Source organism: Rhinopithecus bieti, unplaced genomic scaffold, assembly GCF_001698545.2.
Source record: "Rhinopithecus bieti isolate Rb0 unplaced genomic scaffold, ASM169854v2 scaffold_41913, whole genome shotgun sequence".
In the NCBI taxonomy this organism is placed as follows: domain Eukaryota; kingdom Metazoa; phylum Chordata; class Mammalia; order Primates; family Cercopithecidae; genus Rhinopithecus; species Rhinopithecus bieti.
The window spans coordinates 2701725-2726798 of NW_016818964.1; the positions used below are offsets into that span (position 1 = coordinate 2701725).

The 25074-nt window shown below is 41.4% G+C and overlaps 1 protein-coding gene and 1 long non-coding RNA gene across 3 annotated transcripts in view; one reads left to right on the plus strand and one right to left on the minus strand.

Annotated features, from left to right (window-relative positions):
* Nucleotides 1-13895, minus strand: part of DDX24 (DEAD-box helicase 24) — a 29580-nt gene extending 15685 nt beyond the window's left edge. The window contains 3 exon segments of the mRNA XM_017857925.1: nucleotides 11738-12175; nucleotides 12178-12462; nucleotides 13786-13895. Coding sequence (XP_017713414.1) covers nucleotides 11738-12175; nucleotides 12178-12457 — 718 coding nt within the window. The 5' untranslated portion in view covers nucleotides 12458-12462; nucleotides 13786-13895.
* Nucleotides 13896-13980: 85 nt separating this feature from the next.
* The window catches only part of LOC108519128 (uncharacterized), an 18847-nt gene continuing 7753 nt past the window's right edge, over nucleotides 13981-25074 (plus strand). Inside the window, exons 1-2 of one of the 2 annotated variants that reach the window (XR_001882535.1) lie at nucleotides 13981-14116; nucleotides 16766-16947. This is a non-coding gene — a long non-coding RNA (uncharacterized LOC108519128). The remainder of the gene's footprint in view (nucleotides 14117-16765; nucleotides 16948-25074) is intronic. The other variant, XR_001882534.1, reaches the window with a different exon arrangement.

The window sequence follows — 25074 nt, forward strand, 5'->3', positions numbered from 1 at the left end:
GGGGCTCTTCAACACCACCCCCCACCAAAAAAAAAATCACACTAGTTCACCAGCAACGGATCCAAACCAAGAAGAAATCCCTGACTTACCTGAAAAAGAATTCAGGATGTTAGTTATTAAGCTAATCAGGGAGGGACCAGAGAAAGGTAAAGCCTCAATGCAAGGAAATCCAAAAAATGATAAAGAAGTGGAGGGAGAAATATTCAAGGAAATACATAAAGAGAAAACAATAAAAAGGAAACTCTGGAAATACTTTTAGAAATGTGAAATGCTGCGGAAAGTCTCAGCAATAGAACTGAACAAGTAGAAGAAATTCAGAGCTCAAAGACAAGGTCTTCAAATTAACCCAATCCAAGAAAGACAAAGAAAAAAGAGTAAGAAAAAATTAACAAAGGCTCTAAGAAGTCTGGGATTATGTTAAATGACCAAACCTAAGAATAATTGGTATACCTGAGGAAGAAGAGAATGCTAAAAGCTTGGAAAACATATTTGGGGAAAATTGAGGAAAAATTCTCCAGCCTTGCTAGAAACCTAGATATCCAAATACAAGAAGCACAAAGAACACCTGGGAAATTCACTGCAAAAAGATCTTCGCCTAGGCACATTGTCATCAGGTTATACAAAGTTACGATGAAGGGAAGAATTTTAAGAGCTGTGACACAGAAGCACCAGATAACCTATAAAGGAAAACCTATCAGATTAACAGCAGACATCTCAGGAGAAACCCTACAAGCTAGAAGGGACTGGGGCCCTATCTTCAACCTCCTCAAACAAAACAATCTTCAACCAAGAATTTTGTATCCAGCAAAACTAAGCATCATATATGAAGGAAAGTACACAAAATAAACAACCGCTTTCAGATAAACAAATGCTGAGAGAATTTGCCATTACCAAGCCACCACTGTAATAAAAACTGCTAAAAGGAGCTCTAAATCTTGAAACAAACCCTGGAAATGTATCAAATCAGAACAACCTCTTTAAAGTATAAAGTAAAAATCACACAGGATGCAGAAATACAAGTTAAAAAGCAAAAAGAAAAAACAAAACGAAAGTACACAGGCAACAAAGAGCATGATGAACGCAAGGGTACCTCACATTTCAATACTAACATTGAATGGAAATGGCCTACATGCTCCACTTAAAAGATAAAGAACTGCAGAATGGATAAGAACTCATCAACCAACTATCTGCTGCCTTCAGGAGACTCATCTAACACATAAGGACTCACATAAACTTAAAGTAAAGGGGTGGAAAAAGGCATTTCATGCAAATGGACACCAAAAGCAAGCAGGGGCAGCTATTCTTATATTAGACAAAATAAACTGTAAACCAACAGTGCTTAAAACAGACAAAGAGGGATATTATATAATGGCAAAAGGCCTTGTCCAACAGGAAAATATCACAATCCTAAACACATATGCACCTAACACTGGAGCTCACAAATTTACAAAACAATTACTAACAGACCTAAGAAATGAGACAGACAGCAACACAATAATAGTGGGGGACTTCAATACTCCACTGACAGCACTAGACAGGTCATCAAGACAGAAAGTCAACAAAGAAACAATGGATTTAAACTACACCTTGGAACAAATGGATTTAACAGATATATACAGAACATTTCATCCAACAACCACAGAATACGCTTCTATTCAACAGTGCATGGAACTTTCTCCAAGACAGACCGTATGACAGGCCATAAAACGAGCCTCAATAAATTTAAGAAAAGTGAAATGACATCAAGCACTCTCTCAGACCACAGTGGAATAAAACTGGAAATCAACTCTAAAAGGAACCTTCAAAACCATGCAAATACATGAAAATTAAATAACCTGCTCCTGAATGAGCATTGGGTCAAAAACGAAATCAAGATGGAAATTTAAAAATTCTTCAAACTGAATGACAGTAACGACACAACATATCAAAACCTCTAGGATACAGCAAAAGTGGCACTAAGAGGAAAGTTCATAGCCCTAAATGGCTACATCAGTAAGTCTGAAAGAGCACAAACAGGCAATCTAAGGTCACACCTCAAGGAGCTAGAGAAACAAGAACAAACCAAACCTAAACCCAGTAGAACAAAGGAAATAACCAAGATCAGAGCAGAACTAAATGAAATAGAAACAAACAAACAAACAAAAGATAAATGAAACAAAAAGTTGGTTCTCTGAAAAGATAAATAAAATTGATAGACCATTAGAAGATTAACCAAGAAAGGAGAAAATCAAAATAATCTCACTAAAAAACGAAGCAGGAGATATTACAACTGACACCACTGAAATTACAAAAGATCATTCAAGGCTACTATGAACACCTTCACACGGATAAACCAGAAAACCTAGAAAAGATGGATAAATTCCTGGAAAAAAAACAACCCTCCCAGCTTAAGTCAGGAAGAATCAAATACCCTGAACAGACCAATAACAACCAGCAAGACTGAAATGGTAATTAAAAAATTACCAACAAAAAAAAGTCCAGCACCAGAAGGTTTTGCAGTAGAATTCTACCAGACATTCAAAGAAGAACTGTTCCCAATCCTTTTGACACTATTCTACGAGATAGAGAAAGAAGGAACCCTCCCTAATTCATTCTACGAAGCCAGCATCACCCTAATACCAAAACCAGGAAAGGACATAACCAAAAAAGGAAACTACAGACCGATATCCCTAATGAACATATATCCTAAAATCCTTAACAAAATACTAGCTAACCAAATTCAGTAACATATCAAAAAGCTAATCCACCATGATCAAGTGGGTTTCATGCCAGGGATGCGGGGATGGTTTAACATATGCAAGTCAATAAATGTGTTATACCACGTAAGCGGAGTTAAAAGCCAAAATCACATGATCCCAATGGATGCAGAAAAAGCATCAGACAAAATCCAGCATCCCTTTACAATTAAAACTCTCAGCAAAATCGGCATACAAGGGACACACCTTAACGTAATAAAAGCCTTCTACGACAAACTCACAGCCAACATAATACTGAATGGGAAAAAGTTGAAAGCATTCCTTCTGAGAACCGGAACAAGACAAGGATGCCCACTCTCTTCACTCCTCTTCAACACTATCCTAGAAGTCCTAGCCAGAGCAATCAGACAAGAGAAAAAAATAAAGGGCATCCAAATCAGTAAAGAGGAAGTCAAACTGGCACTGTTTGCTGACGATATGATCGTTTACCTTGAAAATCCTAAGGACTCCTCCAGAAAGCTCCTAGAACTGATAATTCTGCAAAGTTTCCGGATACAAGATTAATGTACACAAATCAGTAGCTCTTCTATACATCAACAGCAACCAAGTGGAGAATCAAATCAAGAACTCGATCCCTTTTAAAATAGTTGCCAAAAAAAAAAAAAATGCTTAGGAATGTAACAAAGGAGTCAAAAGACCTCCACAAGGAAAACTACAAAACACTGCTGAAAGAAATCATAGATGACAGAAACGAATGGAAACACATCCCATGCTCATGGATGGGTAAAATCAATATTGTGAAAATGACCCTATTGCCAAAAGCAATCTATAAATTCAATGCAATACCATCAAAAATACCACCATCATTCTTCACAGAATTAGAAAAAACAATTCTAAAATTCATATGGAACTAAAAAAGAGCTTGCATAGCCAAAACAAGACTAAACAAAAAGAACAAATCTGGAGGCATCACACTACCTGATTTCAAACTATACTATAAGGCCACAGTCACCAAAACAGAGTGATACTGGTATAAAAATAGGCACAAAGACCAATGGAACAGAATAGAGAACCCAAAAATAAACCCAAATACTTACAGGCAACTGATCTTCGATAAAGCAAACAAAAACATAAAGTGGGGAAAAGACACCCTTTTCAACAAATGGTGCTGGGATAACTAGTTACCCACCTATAGGAGAATGAAACTGGATCCTCATCTCTCACCTTATACAAAAATCCACTCAAGATGGATTAAGAACTTAAACCTAAGACCTGAAACTATATAAATTCCAGAAAATAACACTGGACAAACCCTTCTGGACATTGGCTTAGGCAAGGATTTCCTGACCAAGAACCCAAATACAAATGCAATAAAAACAAAGATAAATATCTGGGACCTAATTAAACTAAAGAGCTTTTGTACAGCAAAAGGAACAGTCAGCAAACTAAACAGACAACCCACAGAGTGCAAGAAAATCTTCACAATCTATACATTTGACAAAGGACTAATATCCAGAATCTACAGCAAACTCAAACAAATCAGTAAGAAAAAAACAATCCCATCAAAAAGTGGGCTAAGGACATAAATAGACAATTCTCAAAAGAAGATATACAAATGGCCAACAAACATATGAAAAAATGCTCAACATCACTAATGATCAGGGAAATGCAAAGCAAAACCACAATGCGATACCACCTTACTCTTGCAAGAATGGCCATAATCAAAAAATCAAAAAACAGTAGATGTTGGCAGCCAGGCACGGTGGCTCACGCCTGTAATCCCAGCACTTTGGGAGGTTGAGGTGGGCAGATCACCTGAGGTCAGGAGTTCGAGACCAGCCTGGCCAACATGATGAAACCCCATCTCTACTAAAAATACAAAAATTAGTCGGGCATGGTGACAGGCACCTGTAATTCCAGCCACTAAGGAGGCTGAAGCGGGAGAATCGCTTGAACCCGGGAGGTGGAGGTGGCGAGGTGCATGACCAAGATCATGCCCACTGCACTCCAGCCTGGGCAACAGAGTGACTTGACTCAAGAATATGAATGAATGAACGAATGCACCGCATGGCCCTCATGCCTGTACCCAGCCACTTTGAGCTGAGACGGAGCAAAATAACAATGAGTCGAGTTTGAAACCAGCCCCCTGACAACATGAGAAACACTCCCAACTAAAAATACAAATTGCCAGCATGGGCCACGCCTGTAATCTCAGCTACTCGGGAGGCTGGAGCAGGAAACCGCCTTGAACCCAGAGGCAAGGTTTGCAGTGACTAAGATGCAACACCACTCCAGCCTGCACAAGAAGCAAACCTTGCCAAAAAAAAAAAAAAAAAAAAAAAAAAAAAAAAAAAAAAAAAAAGATGTTGGCATGGATGTGGTAAACAAGGAACACTTTTACGTCCTGGTGGGAAAGTAAACTAGTATAGCCATTATGGAAAACAGTGTGGAGATTCCTTAAAGAATTAAAAGGAGAGCTACCATTTGATCCAGCAATCCCACTACTGGGTATCTAACCAGAGGAAAAGGAGTCATTATACAAAAAAGATACTTGCACACATTATGTTTATAACAGCACAATTCACAATTGCAAAACCATGGAACCAACCCAAATGCCCATCAATCAACGAGTAGATAAAGAAACTGTGGTATATTTAGGATGGAATACTACGCAGCCATAAAAACGAACGGATTAACAGCATTTGCAGTGACCTGGATGAGACTGGAGACTATTATTCTAAGCGAGGTTAACTCAGGAATGGAAAAACCAAACATCCTAGTTATCACTGATATGCAGGACTAAGTTATGAGGACACAAAAGCATAAGAATAACACAACAGACTCCGGGTACTTGGGGGGAAGAATGAAAGGGGGGCGAGGGATGAAAGACTACAAATACAGTGCAGTGTATATTGCAAGGGTGGTAAGTGCACCAAAATCTCACAAATCACCACTAAACTGGCATGGTGGCTCACGTCTGTAATCCTAAACTTTGGGAGGCTGAGGTGGGCAGATCACTTGAGTTCAGGAGTTCAAGACCAGCCTGGCCAACATGGTGAAACCCTGTCTCTACTAAAAATACAAAAATTAGCCTGGTATGGTGGCACATGCCTGTAGTTCAGCTACTTGGGAGGCTGAGGAAGGAAGACGGCTTGATCCTGGAAGATGGAGGTCGCAGTGATCCGGGATTGCACTGTTGCACTCCAGCCAGGGTGACAGAGCAAGACTCCGTCTCAAAAAAAAAACAAAAAAACAAAAAAACTTGCTCATGTAACCAAATACCACCTGTACCCCAATAACTTATGGAAAAATAAATTTTAAAAATAAACATCTAAACACAGAAAAGGAAAATTTTAAAAAACAGAAATGTGAAAAAAATAAATCAGGTATGCTATCAGTCAAAAAATAAATACGTAAACCCAGCCATTACAAATAATCATTAAACATACATAATTTCAACAACTCAATTTTTTTTTTTTTTTTTTTAGACAGAGTCTCACTCCGTCACCAAGGATGGAGTACAGTGGCACGATCTCAGCTTGCTGCAACCTCTACTCCCTGGGTTCAAGCAATTCTTGTGGCTCAGCCCCCCAAGTGGCTGGGACTACAGGCACATGCCACCACGCCCGGCTATTTTTTTGTATTTTTAGTAGAGACAGTTTCGCCATGTTGGCCAGGCTGGTCTCGAATTCCTGGCCTCAAGTGATCCATCTGCCTTGGCCTCCCAAAGTGCTGGGATTACAGATGTGAGCGACCATGCCTGGATTCAATAATTCAACTGAAAGACAGAAATTGTCTGATTCAACAGCAAGACCCATTTATATGCTGCCTGTAAGAAATTCACATTAAATATAAAGATATAAATAAGGGAAAGTAATACTATGGAAAAACACACACCATGCTAACATTAATCAATAAAGCTGGACTGGCTGCATCAATATCAAAGTACATTTTAGAACAAAAAATATTACCAAGGAGAAAGAGGGCCATTTCATAATGCTAAGAAGCCAATTCACTTAGAGGATATAACAACAATCTAATGTTTTAATCCATAAAACATTTATTCACATAAACTGATGGTCTGAATACATGAAACAAAAACTAATAGAACTGCAAGTAGAAAATTGTCACTCAAGAAAAATATAAGTGGCCATGCGTGGTGGCTCATACCTGTAATCCCAGCACTTTGGGAGGCTGAGGCAGGCGGATCACGAGGTCAGGTAATCCAGACCATCCTGGCTAACACAGTGACACTCCGTCTCTACTAAAAATACAAAAAGTTAGCCAGGCATGGTGGCGGGCGCCTGTAGTCCCAGCTACTTGGGAGGCTGGGGCAAGAGAATGGCGTGAAATCGGTAGGCAGAGCCTGCAGTGAGCCAAGATCGTGCCACTGCACTCCAGCCTGGGCAACAGAGCAAGACTCCATCTCAAAAAAAAAAAAAGAAAGAAAAAGAAAAAAAAATAAGTAACACAAATATCTCTTATCTATTAAACAAAGTAAATTTGTAGCCAAAAATCTTCCTACAAAGAGAAGTGCTGGCCCAGATGAATTCTACCAAACATTTAAGTTGGGGACAAAAGGTCAATGCTATATAAATTATTTCAGAAAACTGAACAGAATACTTCAGAAATCATTCTGACGCTATATTACTGATTCCAACACCAAAAACATTACAAGAAAACTACAAATATCCCATGAACCTAAATTCAAAAATTCTCAACAAAATTTTAGCAAATCAAATCCAACAATATATAAATACAATGGTATACTGTGACCAAGTTCAGTTTATCCCAGGAATGTCAGTCTAATTTCATATTTGAAAATGTCATTCACCATACTGACAGACTAAAAATGAAAAACCACGTATTTCAATATATGCAGTAAAAAACCATTTGAAAAATATCCAACATCCATCCCTGATAAAACCTTTCAGCAAATGAGAAATCAAAGCAAACTTCCTCAACATGATAAAAAGCATCTACAAAAAACCTACAGCTAAGATCAGACTTAATGGTGAAAGACTAAATGTTTTCCCCAAAAGATCAAAAACAAAGCAATAATGCCCACTTTACCACTACAATTCAAAATTCTGCTAAAGGTGTTAGCCACTGCAACACAACAAGAAAAACAAAAGGCATCCAAGACAGGATAATGATCATCTTTGCAGAAAATACTGTGGAATCCTCAGAAAACTACTTGGTGGTACTAAGTTGCAGGACACAGGATCAATATACAAAAATCCATCATATTTCTACTTATTAGCAACAAACAACTGGAAATAAAAAATTTTAAATTACCATTTACAATAGAATCAAAAATACAAAATGCTTAAGGATAAATCTAACATAAGATGTGAAAAATCTATATACTGAAAATTATAAAACATTGCTGAGAAAAGTTAAAGACCTAAAGAAATGGGGAGATACCATATTCATAGACTGGAAAATTCAATATTGTTAAGATGTCATCTATCCTCAATTTGCTCTGTAATCAACAGAATCCCAATCCAAATATCAGCTTCCTTTTTTTGTAGAAATTGATTAAACAGATTCTAAAATCCATATGGGAGGGCAAATGCCTACAACAGTAAAATAACTTTTAAAAGAACAAACAGGACTTATACTACCTAATTTTAAAACTTATTATAAAGCTAGTATAATCAAGAGAGTAAGAAACTGACATAAAGACTACACAAGCAGATCAACGGAAAACAAAGACTCCAGAGGAAGACCCACACCTATATGGTCACAGACTTTCAACAAAGATGCAAAGTCAACTCAGTGGACAAATAATATTTTTCAACTAATGGTGCTGAAATAATTAGACAGCCATATGCAGAAAAACCCACAAACTTTGATCCATACTTCTCACTCTAAATAAAAGTTAACTCAATAAGGATTGGAGACCAAAACATAAAACCTAAGTCTACTAACACTTCTAGAACAAAACACAGAAGAAATCTTTGTGATCTTGAGTTAGGCAAAGGGTTCTTAGATAAAACACCAAAGGCACCAAAAGCATAAATTCATAAAAGACAAGGCTAATTTGGATTTCATAAAATAAAACCTTCTGCTCTTTGAAAAACACTGTTAAGAGAATGAAAAGGTGAGCCACAAACTGGGAGAAAAATTTGCAAATCTCACATTTGATAAAGGACATGTATCTAGAATACACAATGAACCCCAAAACTCTACAACAGAACATCCCAATTTTAAAATGGGTAAAATAATTGAATAGACAAATAAGCATATGCTAAAATACTCAACACTGCAAGTCACTAGGGAAATGCAAATTCAAATGACAAGGAAACAATACTAAAATTTTAAAAGTCTAAAATAAAATTAAAGATCGAGTATAGGGCCAGGCGTGGCGGCTCATGCCTGTAATCTCAGCACTTTGGGAGGCTGAGGTGGGCGGATCACGAGGTCAGGAGTTCACCACCAGCCTGGCCAACATGGTGAAACCTCATCTCTACAAAAAATATGAAAAAAAATTAGCCGGGCAGGTGGTGGGCACAGCTACTCGGGAGGCGGTGAGCCGAGATTGCACCACTGCACTCCAGCCTGGGTGACAGAGTGAGCCTCTATCTCCAAGAAACAAAAAAAGGAGAGAGAGAAGACAGAGAGAGTGTGAGTGAGTGAGTGAGTGTGAGTGTGTGTGTGTGTGTGTGTGTGTGTGAGAGTGAGAGAGAGAAAGAAAAAAATGCAAATTAATTTATAGTGATAGAAAGCCTAAGAAAGCCTATCAGTGGTTGCCTGAGGAGGAACAAGAACTGAGGGAGGGAGGGATTACAAAAAACACCAGGGCATCTTTCTGGGGTAATGGATATACAGTTGACCCTTGAACACAAATTTGAATGTGGGGGTCCACTTATACACATAATTTCTTCCACCTCAGCCACCCCTGAGACAGCAAGACCAAGCCCTCCTCTTTCTACTCGGCCTACTCACAGTAAAGATGAAGATGAACACATTTATGATGATCCACTTCCATTTAATGAATAGCAAATATATTTTCTGTTCCTTACGATTTTAGTAACAGTTTTTCTCTAGTTTATGTTACTGTAAAAATAAAGTATATAATACAAAATATGTGCTAATAGACTGCTTATGTTATCTGTAAGGCATCCAGCCAAAATAGGCTATTTTAAGTTTGGGGAGTTCAAAATTATACATGGATTTTTGACTGCATGGGGGACTGGTGCCCCTAATCCCCACATTGTTTAAGGGTCTATTCGTTATTGCATGGGCAATGGTCTGTTCACAGCCCCAAATGGATGACTTACCCAAGTCGTTTTGAATTCTGGACTTGTAGATTCACAACCTGACAGGAACTGTGGTATAAATCCAAATGTCAATCTCTGGCCACAATGGCTCACATAAACCTTGTTTTTGCCTTCCAGGGACTTTCAGGACTCTGCTGCACATATCAAAGCAGTGTAGCAGAATGCTTAACAACACACAGAACTAGCCTGGAATCCCGACACTACCATTTCAGTCGTGTAATTTTAGGGAAGCTGTCTATGCTCTGTGAGGTTGAGTTTTCTCATCTGTAACATGGGAATAATGGTACTCACCTCAGGGTGGTTGTGACAACCGACCTCATCAACATAAAGCACTTAACACAGTGCATGACACATCTTAAATGCTCAGTAAATGTTCTAAGTTATAATCTCCATTCCCCTTTCCTGTGGGTTCCTCACTCTTCCACCTATATGACTGTCACAGAACCTCATCAAGTTTCCTGACCACTGTTCCAGAAACCCAAAGCACAATGTGTCTACTGAACACTTAAAATGTAGTTACTCTAAACTGACATGTGCAAGTTTAGTGGTTTATTACTAAAAATTAATTAAAATTTTAAAATTGTTTAAATTAAAATTTAAGTAATTTATTACTTAAAATTTAGTAAGAAAATGTAAAATATCTCACTAGTTTTTTTTAACTTTTAAAAAATGTGGTTCCTAGTAAATTTTTAATTACACATGTGTTTTACATTATACAATCACTGTTCTGTAACCGTGGGTTCTGCATCTTGGGGATCGACAATATTCAGGGGGTAAAAAAAAACTGTATCTGTACTAAACACTGTACAGACTTTTCTTGTCATTATTCCCTAAACAATACGGTGTAACAATTTACATAAGACCTACATTGTATGAGGTAAGTAATTTAGAGATGATTTAAAATATACAGGAGGATGTGCATAGCTTATATGCAAACACTACACCATTTTATATCAGAGACTTGAGCATCCCTGGATTTTGGTATCCAAGGGAGGTCCTGGAACCAATCCTCCATGGATATCAAGAGATGACTATATGTATTTCTAACGGACACTGCTGGTCTAAACAGACCAATAGTTCCAGGCAGTACTAGTTCCTTCCCCAAGTCAGTAGTCTAGTTATCCAGCGAAGCCAACCTGTCATTGCTTCCAAAAGTCTTGCAGGAACCTCACACAGCCTAGTCCTAACAGTCACTTCATAGCTGAATCTGTTTACAAAATCCACCCAATGACTATCCACCACACTCAAATCCTTACAATGACAAGAAACTCATCAACTCCCAAGCAGCAACCCTTTTTACCTTTGCACAACTCCTGAGAATTAGACAGTTCTTCCTTATACTTATGAAGATCTACCTCTCCAGAGGGCTGATCTTAGCCTGACCTTACCCCATGAGTCATTCTGAAAAGGCTCAAGAACAGGAGAAACTACCATTTGCAGACCACTTCCAATGTACAGTGTAAGCTTTAGCTTACTGTAGCATTTAACCCTCACAGCAATGCAAGAGGTAGAAACTGTTATCTCCATTTGGTTGATAATGGGGTCTACAGAGCTGAGAGAGATAAAAGTGATGGCTAGGGTACCATTCAGGAAGAGCATATTTCAAACCAGAGGGGGCTGACTTCTAAACACCTTTATTCAGCGTTGCTTTTGTGGTTATGTTCTCAACATTCTTCTCTCTCCCAATTATCTGGCTTATTAGTAGCTATGGGCTCAATCCAGAAGCAATCCTGCCTTGGCCGGAGTTGCCCTTACCTGTCTCAGCAGCCCCAAGGATGTCCAGTCTGTCACGGATGGCAGGTGCCAAGGTCAGGGCTTGGATCGGTGTGGGTGCAGAGAAGCCTAGAAAGCTGAGTGCTCGGAGAACCGGCCTGGGAACAAACAGGTCCTTCCAAGCTGACACATTTGCCTTCTGATCATGAACTTCAGGAATCCATGCCTTCACTTTTTTGGGCACCTTAACAGCAGAGCTCTGAGAAGAAGGCCATCCAAACCCTTTTTTCCCTTTCTGTTTTCTTTCTTTTTTTTTGCGAGCAGTTTGGACAGGGTTTTCTGATGTCTTGTCTCTCCAGCCTCCGGATCTATCACAGCCATCTCCCTGGGCCTCCAGCTCAGAATCTTTGACTTCAACCTCTTTCTGGGTACTGGTTCCTTCAGTTGCTACACTTTTACTTTTCTTCAACTTGATCTTTTCTTTGGTGAGCTAGACTCTCCCTCCTCCTCTTCTTCTGAAACAGCTTGTGCCTTTCTCTTGGGTGCCTCCTTTGAGAAGAGACTGGAGGGATTCTTGGCAGGAGAGACCAATTGGTAATCTGTCAATTCCTCAAAGCATACCAAATCATCCATCTGTCCATCTGCAAACATATTTGGGTCAATCTTCACTTCCTTCCATTTTCCCACAACTTTGATTCCCTTTGTCTGAAATTTGCCATAGTTTGACGACTTTGGCCTTGATTTTGTGTCCTTCAACTTCATGGTTGCTGAAAAGGAGATACATGTTCTATTAGCTTGGTGTCTGAGAAGCAGAGGGTTCTGATGCAACAAATATTTTCTAAGCAACCAGGCCCTACAAAAAACTGAGGATACAAAGATGGCTATCACACAGTTGCTCCCACCTAGAGAAGAACAAAGAAGGAAATACCACAGAACAGACAGCTTTGCCTGGAACACAGGGTACGCATGTGATCGAACAAAGACGTATGAGCTAGACCTGGTTTGAATTCCAAATCCAACACTTACTGCGTGTGTGACCTTGGATAGTGCCACCCACTCCTCTCTGAACTTCAGTGCTCTCATCTATAAAAAGGCTGAAGAGTACCTAACAATATCTAAGTTGTATATTTTATGTAAATAAAGGAAATTATGTAAAGCACGGAGGATGAAGCCTGCCACACATAAGCCGTTCTGAAGGCAGAGTAAGAATCTGAGGGGTTTTCTTGTGGGGCAGGAGGAGTGAGCTTTATTAAAAGCGTATTGCGCTTGCTTCCTTCTCAAGCCTTGCCTGAGAGAGCAAATGCCTGCTCCACCATCCCTTCCTTTGCCAAGCGTCTTAAAACCCATCCAACTTTTTCATCATATTCTAAGTGGCTTAATGGCCATTTAGGCCCAACTCGTTTGGGTGGAACTCGATCCAGGTTTTTCCTTTTCAGAAAGCCCAAGGAAGACAACAGATTCCGTGAAAAAGACCAAGGTAAACCTTGGTTCAAATCCGGATCCACCACTCGTCAGCTGTGGCTCTGCGGTGGACGTATCCATCTCTGAGTCTCTATTTCCCCGTCTGCACAATGGGAATAACGAGGACATTTGTCCCACAGAATCGTTATACGCCACTACGAAAAAGTGACGCACTTCAAAAACCGCTGAGCATGGCGCCCGGCGAGGAGAGCACGTTCGCACACCGTGCCCCCCGGACCCGCCGCGCCACGACAAAAAAACACGCGGGATTCAACGAGGAGAGGGCGGGGAGTGCCACGCGAACCGGGCGAGGACACGAGGAGCGTCAGGCAAAGTAGAAGGGCCTCTGTTTCCTCGTGACGCCGGTCTCGCGCGGTGCTCTCGCTTTGTCTCAGGCACGAACGCGCGCACGAAACCGAGAAGCCGAGGCCGTCAGGCCCTGATGCCCGGACAAGGAGCCCAAGGCGCGGGGACCATGGCACGCAGCTCGGCCGGAAGGCTTGGGCCGGCGGCCGCCCTCTCTGGACCCGGGAACCTACCGGCCCAGAGAGACCTGCGATAGGAACCCGGGTTCCTGGCCTAAGCCCCTCTCCAGAGTCGGCTCCAGCCCCGCTCGTTTTGGTACTCACAGTGTGGAGACGCCACGGCAGCTCCGTCGGTCGCCGGTCAGGGGCCTCAGAAACCGCCGCAGTACCTCAGCTGCAGAAGCCACCGCAGTTCCGGGGCGGGACCTCCACTCACGTACTCGTGCGCGCTGCGGAGGAAGTCCCGCCCCTATGGCAAACTCAGCTATCTGATTGGCTGCCTCGCGGACCAAAGCTGTGCCGATGGGAGAGCTGGCTTGGGGCGCTGGACCCTCCTCTTCCAACTTTGCTCCTCCCCGCTTAGGGAAGGGCCACAGAAAGTGAAATTTTGTGTGCGCCCTCCTACTGGAGACTTAGTCAGCTCCCGCACAGTAACGTAAGTTTTCTTTTATTTTTGGTGTAGTTTTGTTACCAGAAAGGGGTCCCGATCCAGACCCCAACAGAGGGTTCTTGGATCTTGCGCAAGAAAGAATTCAGGGCAAGTCTGCATAGCAAAGCAAAAGCAAGTTTATTAAGTGAAGTAGTGAAAGTGCGGCTACTTCGTAGACGGAGTAGGACGTTCCCGAAAGTAAGAGGACGTTCGCGTCCGTCGTAGGGAGATGTACTCTGCTACAAAGGTGACCTGTGATGAGTGTTCCTTGTATTGTAATTGTTTGGGGCCGCCATGAACTGTGCCCATATAAGACGACAAACTTAACTGATAAATGTGTGTGTTCAGACTAATCCACTGACAGGCCGTTCTCCTTTCTCTCTCCCTTTCCTTGGGACTCTATTCCCTGAGACACAACAGTATTGAAATTAGGTCAATTAATAATCCTACAATGGGCCTCTAACTGTTCAGGTGAAAGAAAGAGTCGCACATCTCTCACTTTAACTCAAAAGCTAGAAATGGTTAAGCTTAGTGAGGAAGGCATGTCAAAAGGCAAGATAGGCTGAAAGCTAGGCTGAAAGTTTGCACCAAAAAAGTTAGCCAGTTTGTGAATGCAAAGGAAAAGTTACTGAAGGAAATTAAACATTTTACTCTAATGAACACATGAATGATAAGAAAGTGAAACTATTTATTGCCGATTTGGAGAAAATTTTAGTAGTTTGGATAGAAAATAAAACCGGCGACAACATCCCCTAAAACCAAAACCGAATCCAAAGCAAGGCCCTGATTCTCTTCTGTTCTGTGATGCCTGAGAGAGGTGAGGAAGCTGTAGAAGTTTGAAGCTAGAAGAGATTATTTCATGAGGTTTAAGGAAAGACGCCGTCTCCAGAAACAAAAATGTAAGATGAGGCAGCAAGTGCTGATGGAGAAGCTGCAGCAAGTTATCCCCAAGATCTAGGTAAGATCATTGATGAAGGTGGCCACTGAACAACAGGTATTCAGTGTAGACAGAACAGCCTTCTATTGGAATAAGATGCCATCAAGGACGTTCATAGCTAGAGAGGTCAATGTCTGGCTTCAAAGGCCAAGCTCACTCTTTTGTTAGAGGCTAATGCAGCTAGTGACTTTAAATTGAAGCCAGTGCTTGTTTACCATTCTAAAAATCTTAGGTCTCTTAAGAATTACACTAAGTATAATCTGCCTTGCTCTGTAAGTGGAACATCAAAGCCTGGATGACAGCTCATCTGTTCACAGCATGGTTTACTGAATATTTTAAGCCTACTATTGAGGCCTACTGCTCAGAAAAAAGATTTCTCTCAAAGTATTATTGCTCATTGAAAATGTGCATAGTCACCCAAGAGCTCTAATGGAGATGTATATGGAGATGAATGTTGTTTTCATGTCTGCGAACCAAGATCCATTCTTCAGCCCATGGATCAAGAATTAATTTTACCTTTCAAGTTTTATTATTTAAGATACATTTTGTAAGGCTATGGCTGCCATAGATAGTTATTTCTCTGATGGATCTGGGCAAAGTAAATTGAAAACCTTCTGGAAAGGATTAACTATTCTAGATATCATTAAGAACATTTGTGATTCATGGGAAGAGGTCAAAATATCAAAATTAACAGGAGTTTGGAAGAAGTTGATTCCAGTTCTCATTGATGACTTTGAGAGGTTCAAGACTTCAGTGAAGGAGGTAACTGCAGATGTGGTTGGAAATAGCAAGAAAACTAAAATTACAAGTAGAGCCTGAAGATATGACTGAATTGTGGCAATCTCATGAGAAACTTGAATGATGAGCAGTTCCTTCTAATGTATGACCAAAGAAAGTGGTTTCTTGAGATAGAATCTATTCCTGGTAAAGATGTTGGGAACACTGTTGAAATGACAATGAAGGATTTAGAATATTTCATAAACTTAGTTGATAAAGCAGTGGCAGAGTTTGAGAGGATTGACTACAATTTGGTACATTCTACTGTGGGTAAAATGCTATCAAACAGCATCACATGCTGCTGAGAAATCTTTCATGAAAGGAAGCATCAGTCCATGCAGCAGACTTCATTGTTGTGTTATTTTAAGAAATTGCCACAGCACCTCCCCTTTCAGCAACCACCACCCTAATCAATCAGCTGATTTCAGAAAAAAAGAAAAGTATATTATGGCAGAAGGGGACACAGTCAAAATGTTAATAATTGGTGAATTCTTGGTGCTAGAGTAAGGGTACGTGAGTGTTCATTGTACTATTCTTTCAACTTTTTTGAGGTTTAAAACTTTTCAAAATAAAGAGTTGAGTAAATTGTTTTGATTTAAAATTATGAATTAAAAAAGAAATTGGTTTAAACCAGGTATGGCGGCACATCCCTGTAGTCCCAGCTATCTAGGAGGCTAAAGAGGGAGGATCGCTTGGTCTCTGGAGTATGAGTCCAGCAAGGGCAACATAGCAAGACATCATCTTTAAAAAAAGAAAAAGAAAGAAGGAAAGAAATAGAGTCCATTTTCATTTTAAAATGGGGAGGGGAGATGCCAACCAAGAGCGAAATGATGGCAAAGGTTCCTTTATAGTAGTGGGAACATAGGTATTTTTTTCCTTCTTCTCAATATTCTAATTTTAAAAAATAGTTAAACTATTTTAATGTTATTCTTCTTTTACAGATGAGAAAACAGACGCAGGACGATTAATTTGCCAGAGTCATACAGCTAATGTTACAGAGCTCAGACCTGACTCGGAGCTCCATAACCTTAACGAGGTGCAGTGGCTCACACCTGTAATTCCAGCACTTTGGGAGGCCCAGGCGGGTAGATCGCTTGAGCTCAGGAGTTCAAGATCAGCCGAGGTGACATGGTGAAACCCCGTCTCTACAAAAAATACAAAAATTAACTGGGCTTGGTGGCATACACCCTTAGTCCCAGCTACTTAGAGAGCTGAAGTGGGAGGGTAGCTTGACCCCAGGTCGAGGCTGCAGTGAGCCATGTTCATGCTGCTGTGGGGTCATTAAGGAATCAGAGAGACCGAGGGGTTGAGGAGGAATTATTTAATTATTTAGATGCGCTAACCCAGTCAGATTAACATCCAAAGGACTGAGCCCTGAACAAAGAGTCAAGCAACCTTTTAAGCATTTCGTGGGGCGGGGGGAGATTTGTGCAGGCGAAAGCATATTACAGAAGCGAGAAACAAAGACAGCTATTCAGTTGAGACCTGCATTACATTATTTTTTACTTCTCAAGGAACAACATGTTTTACGACTTGAGATTATCTGTTTAGTGACCTTGCAGCTGCACAGCTAGAGAAACAGAGTCTTCACAATGCCTGGGAAAGGGAGAGATAAGACTCACTAGCCTCAGAAAGAAAAACAGGCAGTTAATTTTAAAGGACTCCAGCCGTTTCTCTTCCTCAGGGGAATTGGGTTTTCTTACATACAACTGAGTTTTGCTTACACAGTTTTAATTTCTTTTAATTCCTGTTCCATTTCCCCCCTTTGGTGTTTTTTATAACAAAGGTGTTAGTAGAAAGCACTACTATTTGCCACCTCTTCACGGAGCTGAGCTGCTTCTTCTCCTGGTAGCGGCTAATATTTGGTTAATGCCATGAAATTTGTGGTAGTGTGCCGCATTACTACTGCATCTATAGTGGAGTGAATACTCCTAATAAACGGGTAAAAAGCAAGGGAGGATGAGGCAGATGTCAAGAATAAACCTACCAATGAGAGTTTTGAATCCTCCAAAGGTTGAGAACCATCTTCTAAACAAGGAATCCGGAGACCATCCGGACCAAGTCTGAACTGGAACATGGGCCAACTTGCGCTTTCTAGCTGTGATTATGCTTCTTTTATTTTTTTTATAAACTGGATATCCTAAGAGTTCCCCTTGCTTCAGAGGAATTAAAAAGAGGGATGGCTTGATTGTTTCTAACACACATGCCCTTGTCCATTTAGCCGGCAGTTGCCGATATGCCCATGCTCCACAGGTTCAGTATAGGCCAGAGGGCGCTTTCCAAGCATTTGGAGCCTCTAGCTGATACCAAGAGTGGCTTAGAGTAGAGAATCGAGAGAAAGGGTTTGGATCTGCTAAGTAGGAGTCTTCTGGGTGTTTCTCCATAGAGTTTTGTTTTAGTCTCATCATAATGCTGTTGCCCTAGGCAGGTTGTTTGTCCTGCTGCCTCTGTGAAAGCCTTTCCCCAATGGGCGATACAGTATTTTCCAATTATGGAGATTTTTAACAACCAAACACTGGCTGAGGCTGTTGGTTTACTGGCAGGGTTAGGCGAAGTGAAGTTATCTTGTGGCATTAATTTCTTAGCCTCCCATGGTCACTGGTCCTCTATATTAGTTCTTCCACGTACATAGCATGAGGAAATTTCTAAGCTGCCAGCTAGGTTTTCAGCTAGTTGAGCAAATAAGTTTTTGGTTGATGGGAAAGCTCAGGCGCTGACTGATCAAAATGCTTGTAGAATGACTTATGGACTCGGAATTGCGGGGTTGGACACAGTTGTTTCCTTCTGGTCTTTTTGACAATTAGTAGTGGAACTCCAATGCCTGCTCCTTGTCTATCAACTCATAGTAGTGATGTCTGTCCTGTACACCTAAAAGGTAGCTCTGGCTTTAAGATAGTAAAATTTAAAGGATTTCATGTTCTTGTCTTACAGTTTGGTTTGGTTGGCATACTACTTTGCAGAGCAGTCCTTCCTGAATATAAATATTGGAGCTATGTTAGCGTTGACCACTGAATGTTAGTCTGGGCATCCGATTTGTGGTTCTCCGTACAGATGTTTAGGGCTGCCCCTGCTAAACTTGTCTTGTGTTAAACTATTGCAGACTGTTTCTGGTTGTATGTGTAGGTTTTTAACTTGGTTCCTGTACCTTTATAGTAAGTACGGCACAGTAGAGTTTTGACTACAGTATTCCTTACCCAGGTAGTATGTACACAGTGTGGACATCTTTCTAAAGAATTCTCACTTTCTAGCATAGGCAGAAATGGTAACAACATCAGTGTATGTAGTAGAAACATGCTTATACTACACATGGGCGTGCAAACCTCCCTCTGGGCATAGACATTTGCAGCATTTGCAATGATAACATAACAGCAGAACAATCAGTATTGACAGAATTAAAACTAGGCTTTTCTCGATTTGGTGTCCTTTGCAATGAATGATAGCCACCTTCTCTGGAGCCCATGTGGCTTCTAATAATGGAAAAATTTCCTCTCTCTCTTTTTTTTTTTCCTTTAGTAGTGAAAAGTCCTCTCTCTTTGTATATTGCCCCAAGAGTGTGCAGGGTTGCAAAAGCATATCTTGAATCAGTATATATGTTTACTTTCTTCCTCTTGGCCAGTAACAGTGCTTTGGTTAATGCTATTAATTCAGCCTTTTGAGTGGAAGTCCCAGAAGGTAAGGCTTGAGCCTCGACTATCGAGTGTTGGGTCACTACTGCATACCCTGCCTATCACACCCCATCTGTTACGAAACTGCTACCATCAGTATTCAACATTTGGGCTCTCCAAGGGGTTGTCTCTGAGATCTTCGCGGCTCGAGAACACTTCGTCCACCGTATTTATGCAACAATGGGGAAGGTGCTGTCAGCAGTGAGGCAACCTACTGTCCTTCCAATCGGGTTCCTCCACAGGCAGCAGGGTAGTTGAGTCGAAGTTATTTACAGTCTCCAGCGTTATCTGGGGATTTTCACACAGAAGCCCTTGATACTTTAGCATTCTAGAGTTGGACAGCGGTTGATGTCCTCTTTGCTCCATTAAGGTGACTACAGCATGTGGCACCCAAACTATTAACTTCTGACCTAGGGCTAGCTTGTTGGCATCTTCTCTAAGGATTTCAGTAGCTGCCAACGCCCTGAGGCAGTGGGGCAAACCTAAGGCCCCCAAGTCCAGTCTTTTGAATAAGTATGCTACCAGCCGATACCAAGAGCCCAACAACTGAGTTAAGACTTTGACTGCCATTCCCTTTCATTTATCCACATACAAAAAGAAGGGCTTTTTACATCTGGCAACCTTAGCACCGGGACTTGGATGAGAGCTTCCTTTATATCTTTGAAGGCCTTTTCCTGTTCCTTTTCCCTTAGGAGGGGCTGTCTTTCTTTTCCTTTGGAAGCCTCATATAAGGGCCTTGCTATAAGAAAGAAGTTTGGAATCCAGATTTGATAGAATCCAGATTCGGCCGAATCCTGCTGCACTTAGAAATTCCCTGACGTGCCGCCTTGTAACTGGGGTGGGCAGTGCACATGCAGCCTCCTTGCGTGCACTTCCAAGCCTGCGCTGGCCTGTATTCACCGTTTGGCTTGCACTTAGGCATCAGGGGAGTATTCCAGGAGGACTTGCATTTCACTATAATCCTATGTTCATAGAGTCGATTTAAATGTTTTGTTATGCCATCAATTGCCTCTCCGGGTAGGGGGGTATTGATGGACTTGTACTGGGGCAGCATGAGGGTTAAGCTCTACTACCACCAGGGGTCTGTTTGCAGCAAGTCCAGGAGGGTTGTCCTCAGCCCATACACCTGGTACCTTGAAAAGCATTCCCCACATATTGTGTAGGTCTGGCTCTGGCAGCCTCCTGGTACACAGTTCATAGAGCTGCCATTCCTCAGTTCTTGAGGCTGAGTCAATACCATTGCCTTAGACCTTCCAAACTACAGTGTCATATTCCCTTTAGGTGTAAAGGAAATTTGTGCAGTTTCTGGAGTACATCTCTCCCTAACAAAGGCACTGGACAATTTGGCATATATAGAAACTCATGCTGCACTTCTTGTCCCCCAATAACACATCTCCTGGATTTGCAAAAAGGTCTCTTTTCTTTGGCCCCTGTAGCCCATATGATAGTAGCACAGTTCTTGGTGTGTGTGCGGGGTGGGGGCGCTAATTGGGTGAGTTACCACAGAGAAATCAGCACCAGTATCGACCAAAAAATCCATTAATCGGCCCCCTACTTCCATAGAGACTATAGGCTCCCCAGGGCCTAAAAGGATGGATCCCTGTCTGTCTCAGTTCTCCAAATTCTCGCGCCCCGGTAAGCCGCTCAGATCAGGGTCTGCCTTTGAAGCACCACAACTAGCAACTGAACGCTGCACTTGGTTGTTAAACCATTGACCATTCTCCTTATTCTTGTGACATTTATCCTTCTAGTGTCATTTCCCTTTGCACTGTGCACATTAGTCTCTCTCTAGCCTCAGCCAGCTTTCAAACTCCTGTCCAGACTAGCCTTTTCCACGACTGTGTTCACGTCTGCGTCCATGCCCCCTTGCAAAGCCCGCTTCTCTTCCTATAAGGGCTGCTGCTAGTAAATTTCTCTGTGGTAACTCACCCAGTTAGTGCCCCCCCCCCCCCCATACACACAAAGAACTGTGTGGGCTACAGGGACCAAAGAAAAGAGACCTTTTTGCAAATCCAGGAGATGTGTCATTGGGGGACAAGAAGTGCCACATGAGTTTCTGTAGATGCCAAATTGTCCTTTCTTAAGCCTCCGATCAGCTTTCTTCTTTGCCTCCTTGTGGGCTGCAAACCACCCAGGTGCCGAGGCAAGAGATCGAGGGCACGAGCTGTTCCAGTATAATAAAATATATAAAATAAGAATAGTTATACTAGGTATAGATAATAGATATGATTATATATGAATATCATTAATCATTAGTTTGTAGCAATTACTTTTTATTCCAATATTATAATAATCCTTGCTCTACAAATAACCTAGGAAAAACCAGGCCATACAAAGATAGGAGCTGAGGGGACATAGTGAGAAGTGATCAGAAGACAGGAGTGCGAGCCTTCTGTTATGCCTGGGCAGGGCCACCAGAGGGCTCCTTGGTCTAGTGGTAACGCCAGCGTCTGGGAAGATGTCTGTTGCCAAGCTGACTGTGGTCTAGCGGTAGCGTCAGTGTCAAGGAAAAACACCCACTACTTAGCAGACTGGGTAAGGGAGTCTCCCTTTCCCCGGAGGAGTTCAGAGAAGACTCTACTCCTCCACCTCCTGTGGCCCGCGCGCAGTTGTCCAGAGGCCTGTCTCCCTGCGATGCTGTGCTTCAGTGGTCGCGCTCCTTGTCTGCCTTTGTGTTCCATCCTGTACACCTGGCTCTGCCTTTTAGATAACAGTAGCAAATTAGTGAAAGTACTAAAAGTCTCTGATATGCAGAAATAATGGCGTGGGCTGTGTCCTCTCTCTCTCTCTCTCTCTCTCTCTCTCTCTCTCTCTCTCTGTCTCTCTGCCTCTGCTGCCAAACAGGGAAGGGCCCCCTGTCCAGTGGATACGTGACTCATGTGACCTTGTCAATCACTGGAAATAACTCACACTCTTTACCCTGCACCTTTTCCTTGTATCCAATAAATATCAGTGCAGCCTGGCATTCGGGGCCACTACCGGTCTCTGTGTCTTGGTGGTAGTGGTCCCCGGGACCCAGCTGTCTTTTCTTTTATCTCTTTGTCTTGTGTCTTTATTCGTACAATCTTTCGTCTCTGCACCCAGGGAGAAAACCCACCAACCCTGTGGGGCTGGACCCTATACCTCCTGATCTCAGTTAATGTACACCTTGGTAGCCACTTTAAATAAGCTGAGTAGCATTCATGCCTATGGAACTTCTAACTTCTGCAGTTGATGCCTGATATCTCCTTGGGCCTGTCTTATAAATGCTGTATCCACCATGCACTGATTTTCAGCAGCCTTAGGATTAAACCGAGTGTACAACCAAAATGCCTCATGAAGTCTTTCTTAAAACTCATTGGTGCTTTTTTCTGCACCCTGGAGCACCTCTGAGATTTTTTTATATTGGTTGCCTTTTTCTTTTACCATCCTTTAACCTTTGTAGAAGTGCTTCTCAGCACTTTTGTAGGTGCTGAAGCTGGACTGCATCATCTGGGTCCTACGAGGCATAAGCATAACTTGGGCATGGCTAGACCTGAGACGGCCTGCCTGACTTTTCCAGCCTTTCAGTTTAACTTCCCGGAGCTCTGATTTCTCCTTCTCGGGTGAGTCTGGGAGTCTGTATCTCTTTGAACTTAACTCCTTAGGGGCAGTTAGCCTTGGTAAAGGGGGGTAGATTGGAATATAGCGAGGAGGGATCTCTGTTCCATTCTGTGGTTCTTGCCTGGCGCATGGTGAGCTCAGTAGACCATAGCAATTCGTTTTGTCATGACACATTTCCTTCTAAACATACACATACCTTTCATATAGTATAAATATGAAAAGGTGACAAGTTGGGGAAAAACACATTTCGGCAAAATGTCCCACAGTGTTAAGTAGTTGTTTTAAGGTGATAGAATTGAGTGTAATTTTTTCTTTTCAATATTTCAATTTTAATATGATTATTTTAATTATATATATTGTATGGAGGTATAATTAATGTACAATAAAACCGCGGAGTGCAGCTTTTCAGTTCAATCAACTTTAATATTTCCATTTCATCGTATAAGTAATGCACAAAACAAGATAAAGAACATTTCCATCACCCCAGGAAATTCCTTCATCCCCATTTCCAGTTAGTTTTTATCCCTGCCCAAAACACGATTATATTTTACTTTAAAAATTAATTGGCAACTATTTCTTAAATGGGAACCATTTTGGTGTTTTCATTTATTGTAAAAGTGACTTATGCCTGAGGCATTATAATTCATCTAGCACCAAAAAACATACATATGTATAAGCATTCTACATGGGCGATATAGTTTGGATATTTTTCCCCACCCAAATCTCATAGTTGAATTGTAATCCCCAATGCTGGAGTTGGGGCCTGGTGGGAGGTGTTTGGATCATGGGGGCAGATACCTCATGAATGGCTTGGGCCATCCCCTTCGTAATAAGTGAGCTCTCACTCTGAGTTCATGTGAGATCTGGTGGTTTAAAAGTGTGTGGCGCCTCCCCCCAACTCACTCTGACTCTTGCTTTCACCATCTCATGTGCCTGCCCGCCTCCCACCTTCTGCCATGATTGTAAGCTTCCTGAGGCCTACCTAGAAGCTGAGCAGATGCCAGCACCATGCTTCTTATAAAGCCTGCAGAACTGTGAGCCAATTAAACCTCTTTTTTAAATAAATTACCCAGTCTCAGATATTTCTTTATAGCAATATAAGAATGGCCTAATATAATGAGGTCTTCCTTTACCACTGTTTTGTAAGTTGCCTCTTTCACTCAACAATACCTAATGAACCATTCCCCATGGCCAAAAAATATAAATCTATAACCAGGGACGGATCCAGGCTATTTAGGAACCTGAAATTTACATAATTGGTCAAGCAGACAGCTGAAAAAAAGAGAGTTATAATAGAAAATACCAGTAACACTACTATGTCACCCCAAACCAGGGGAAGTATGGCAGAGGGAAGCCAGATTGGAAAGCAATTACAAGACAACAGCCCTAATCAATTACTCTCAGAAGAACTTACTTTTGCAAGTAATAATAATAACAACAACAAAAATGTGACCAATGGCTAGAGCTGCTCTTAGGGTTTTGGAAGGAGCCAGTGTAAGGTAGGGTCCCTGAACTCAGGCTTCTTTTGCTTTGAGGTAAACCCATTTCTGCTTCTATCATCAGTGGCTACATAAAATTATTTACATAGGGGTATAACATTTTATTTCTTCAATTTTTGTTACTTCACACTTTTGCTGTGTCAACCTAAGTAACAAACAGAGAAAAGCCCTGACATTTATTTGAGAATACGGCATTGCAGTGGGAAAATTCATCCCATAGTAAACTATGTACATATTCAAGGATGTAAAGGAAGACAAAGGTTTTTAAAGGAAAAATGAAGACAATTATGTAATTGTTTTGAAGCCAGATTGGAAAGCTATTAAAAGACAACAGCCTGAATCATTTACTCTTAGAAGAACTTACTTTTACAAATAATAATAACAACATGTTTGGCTATAAGAATTAATAGCGGCCGGGCGCGGTGGCTCAAGCCTGTAATCCCAGCACTTTGGGAGGCCGAGACGGGTGGATTGCCTGAATTCAGGAGTTCAAGACCAGCCTGG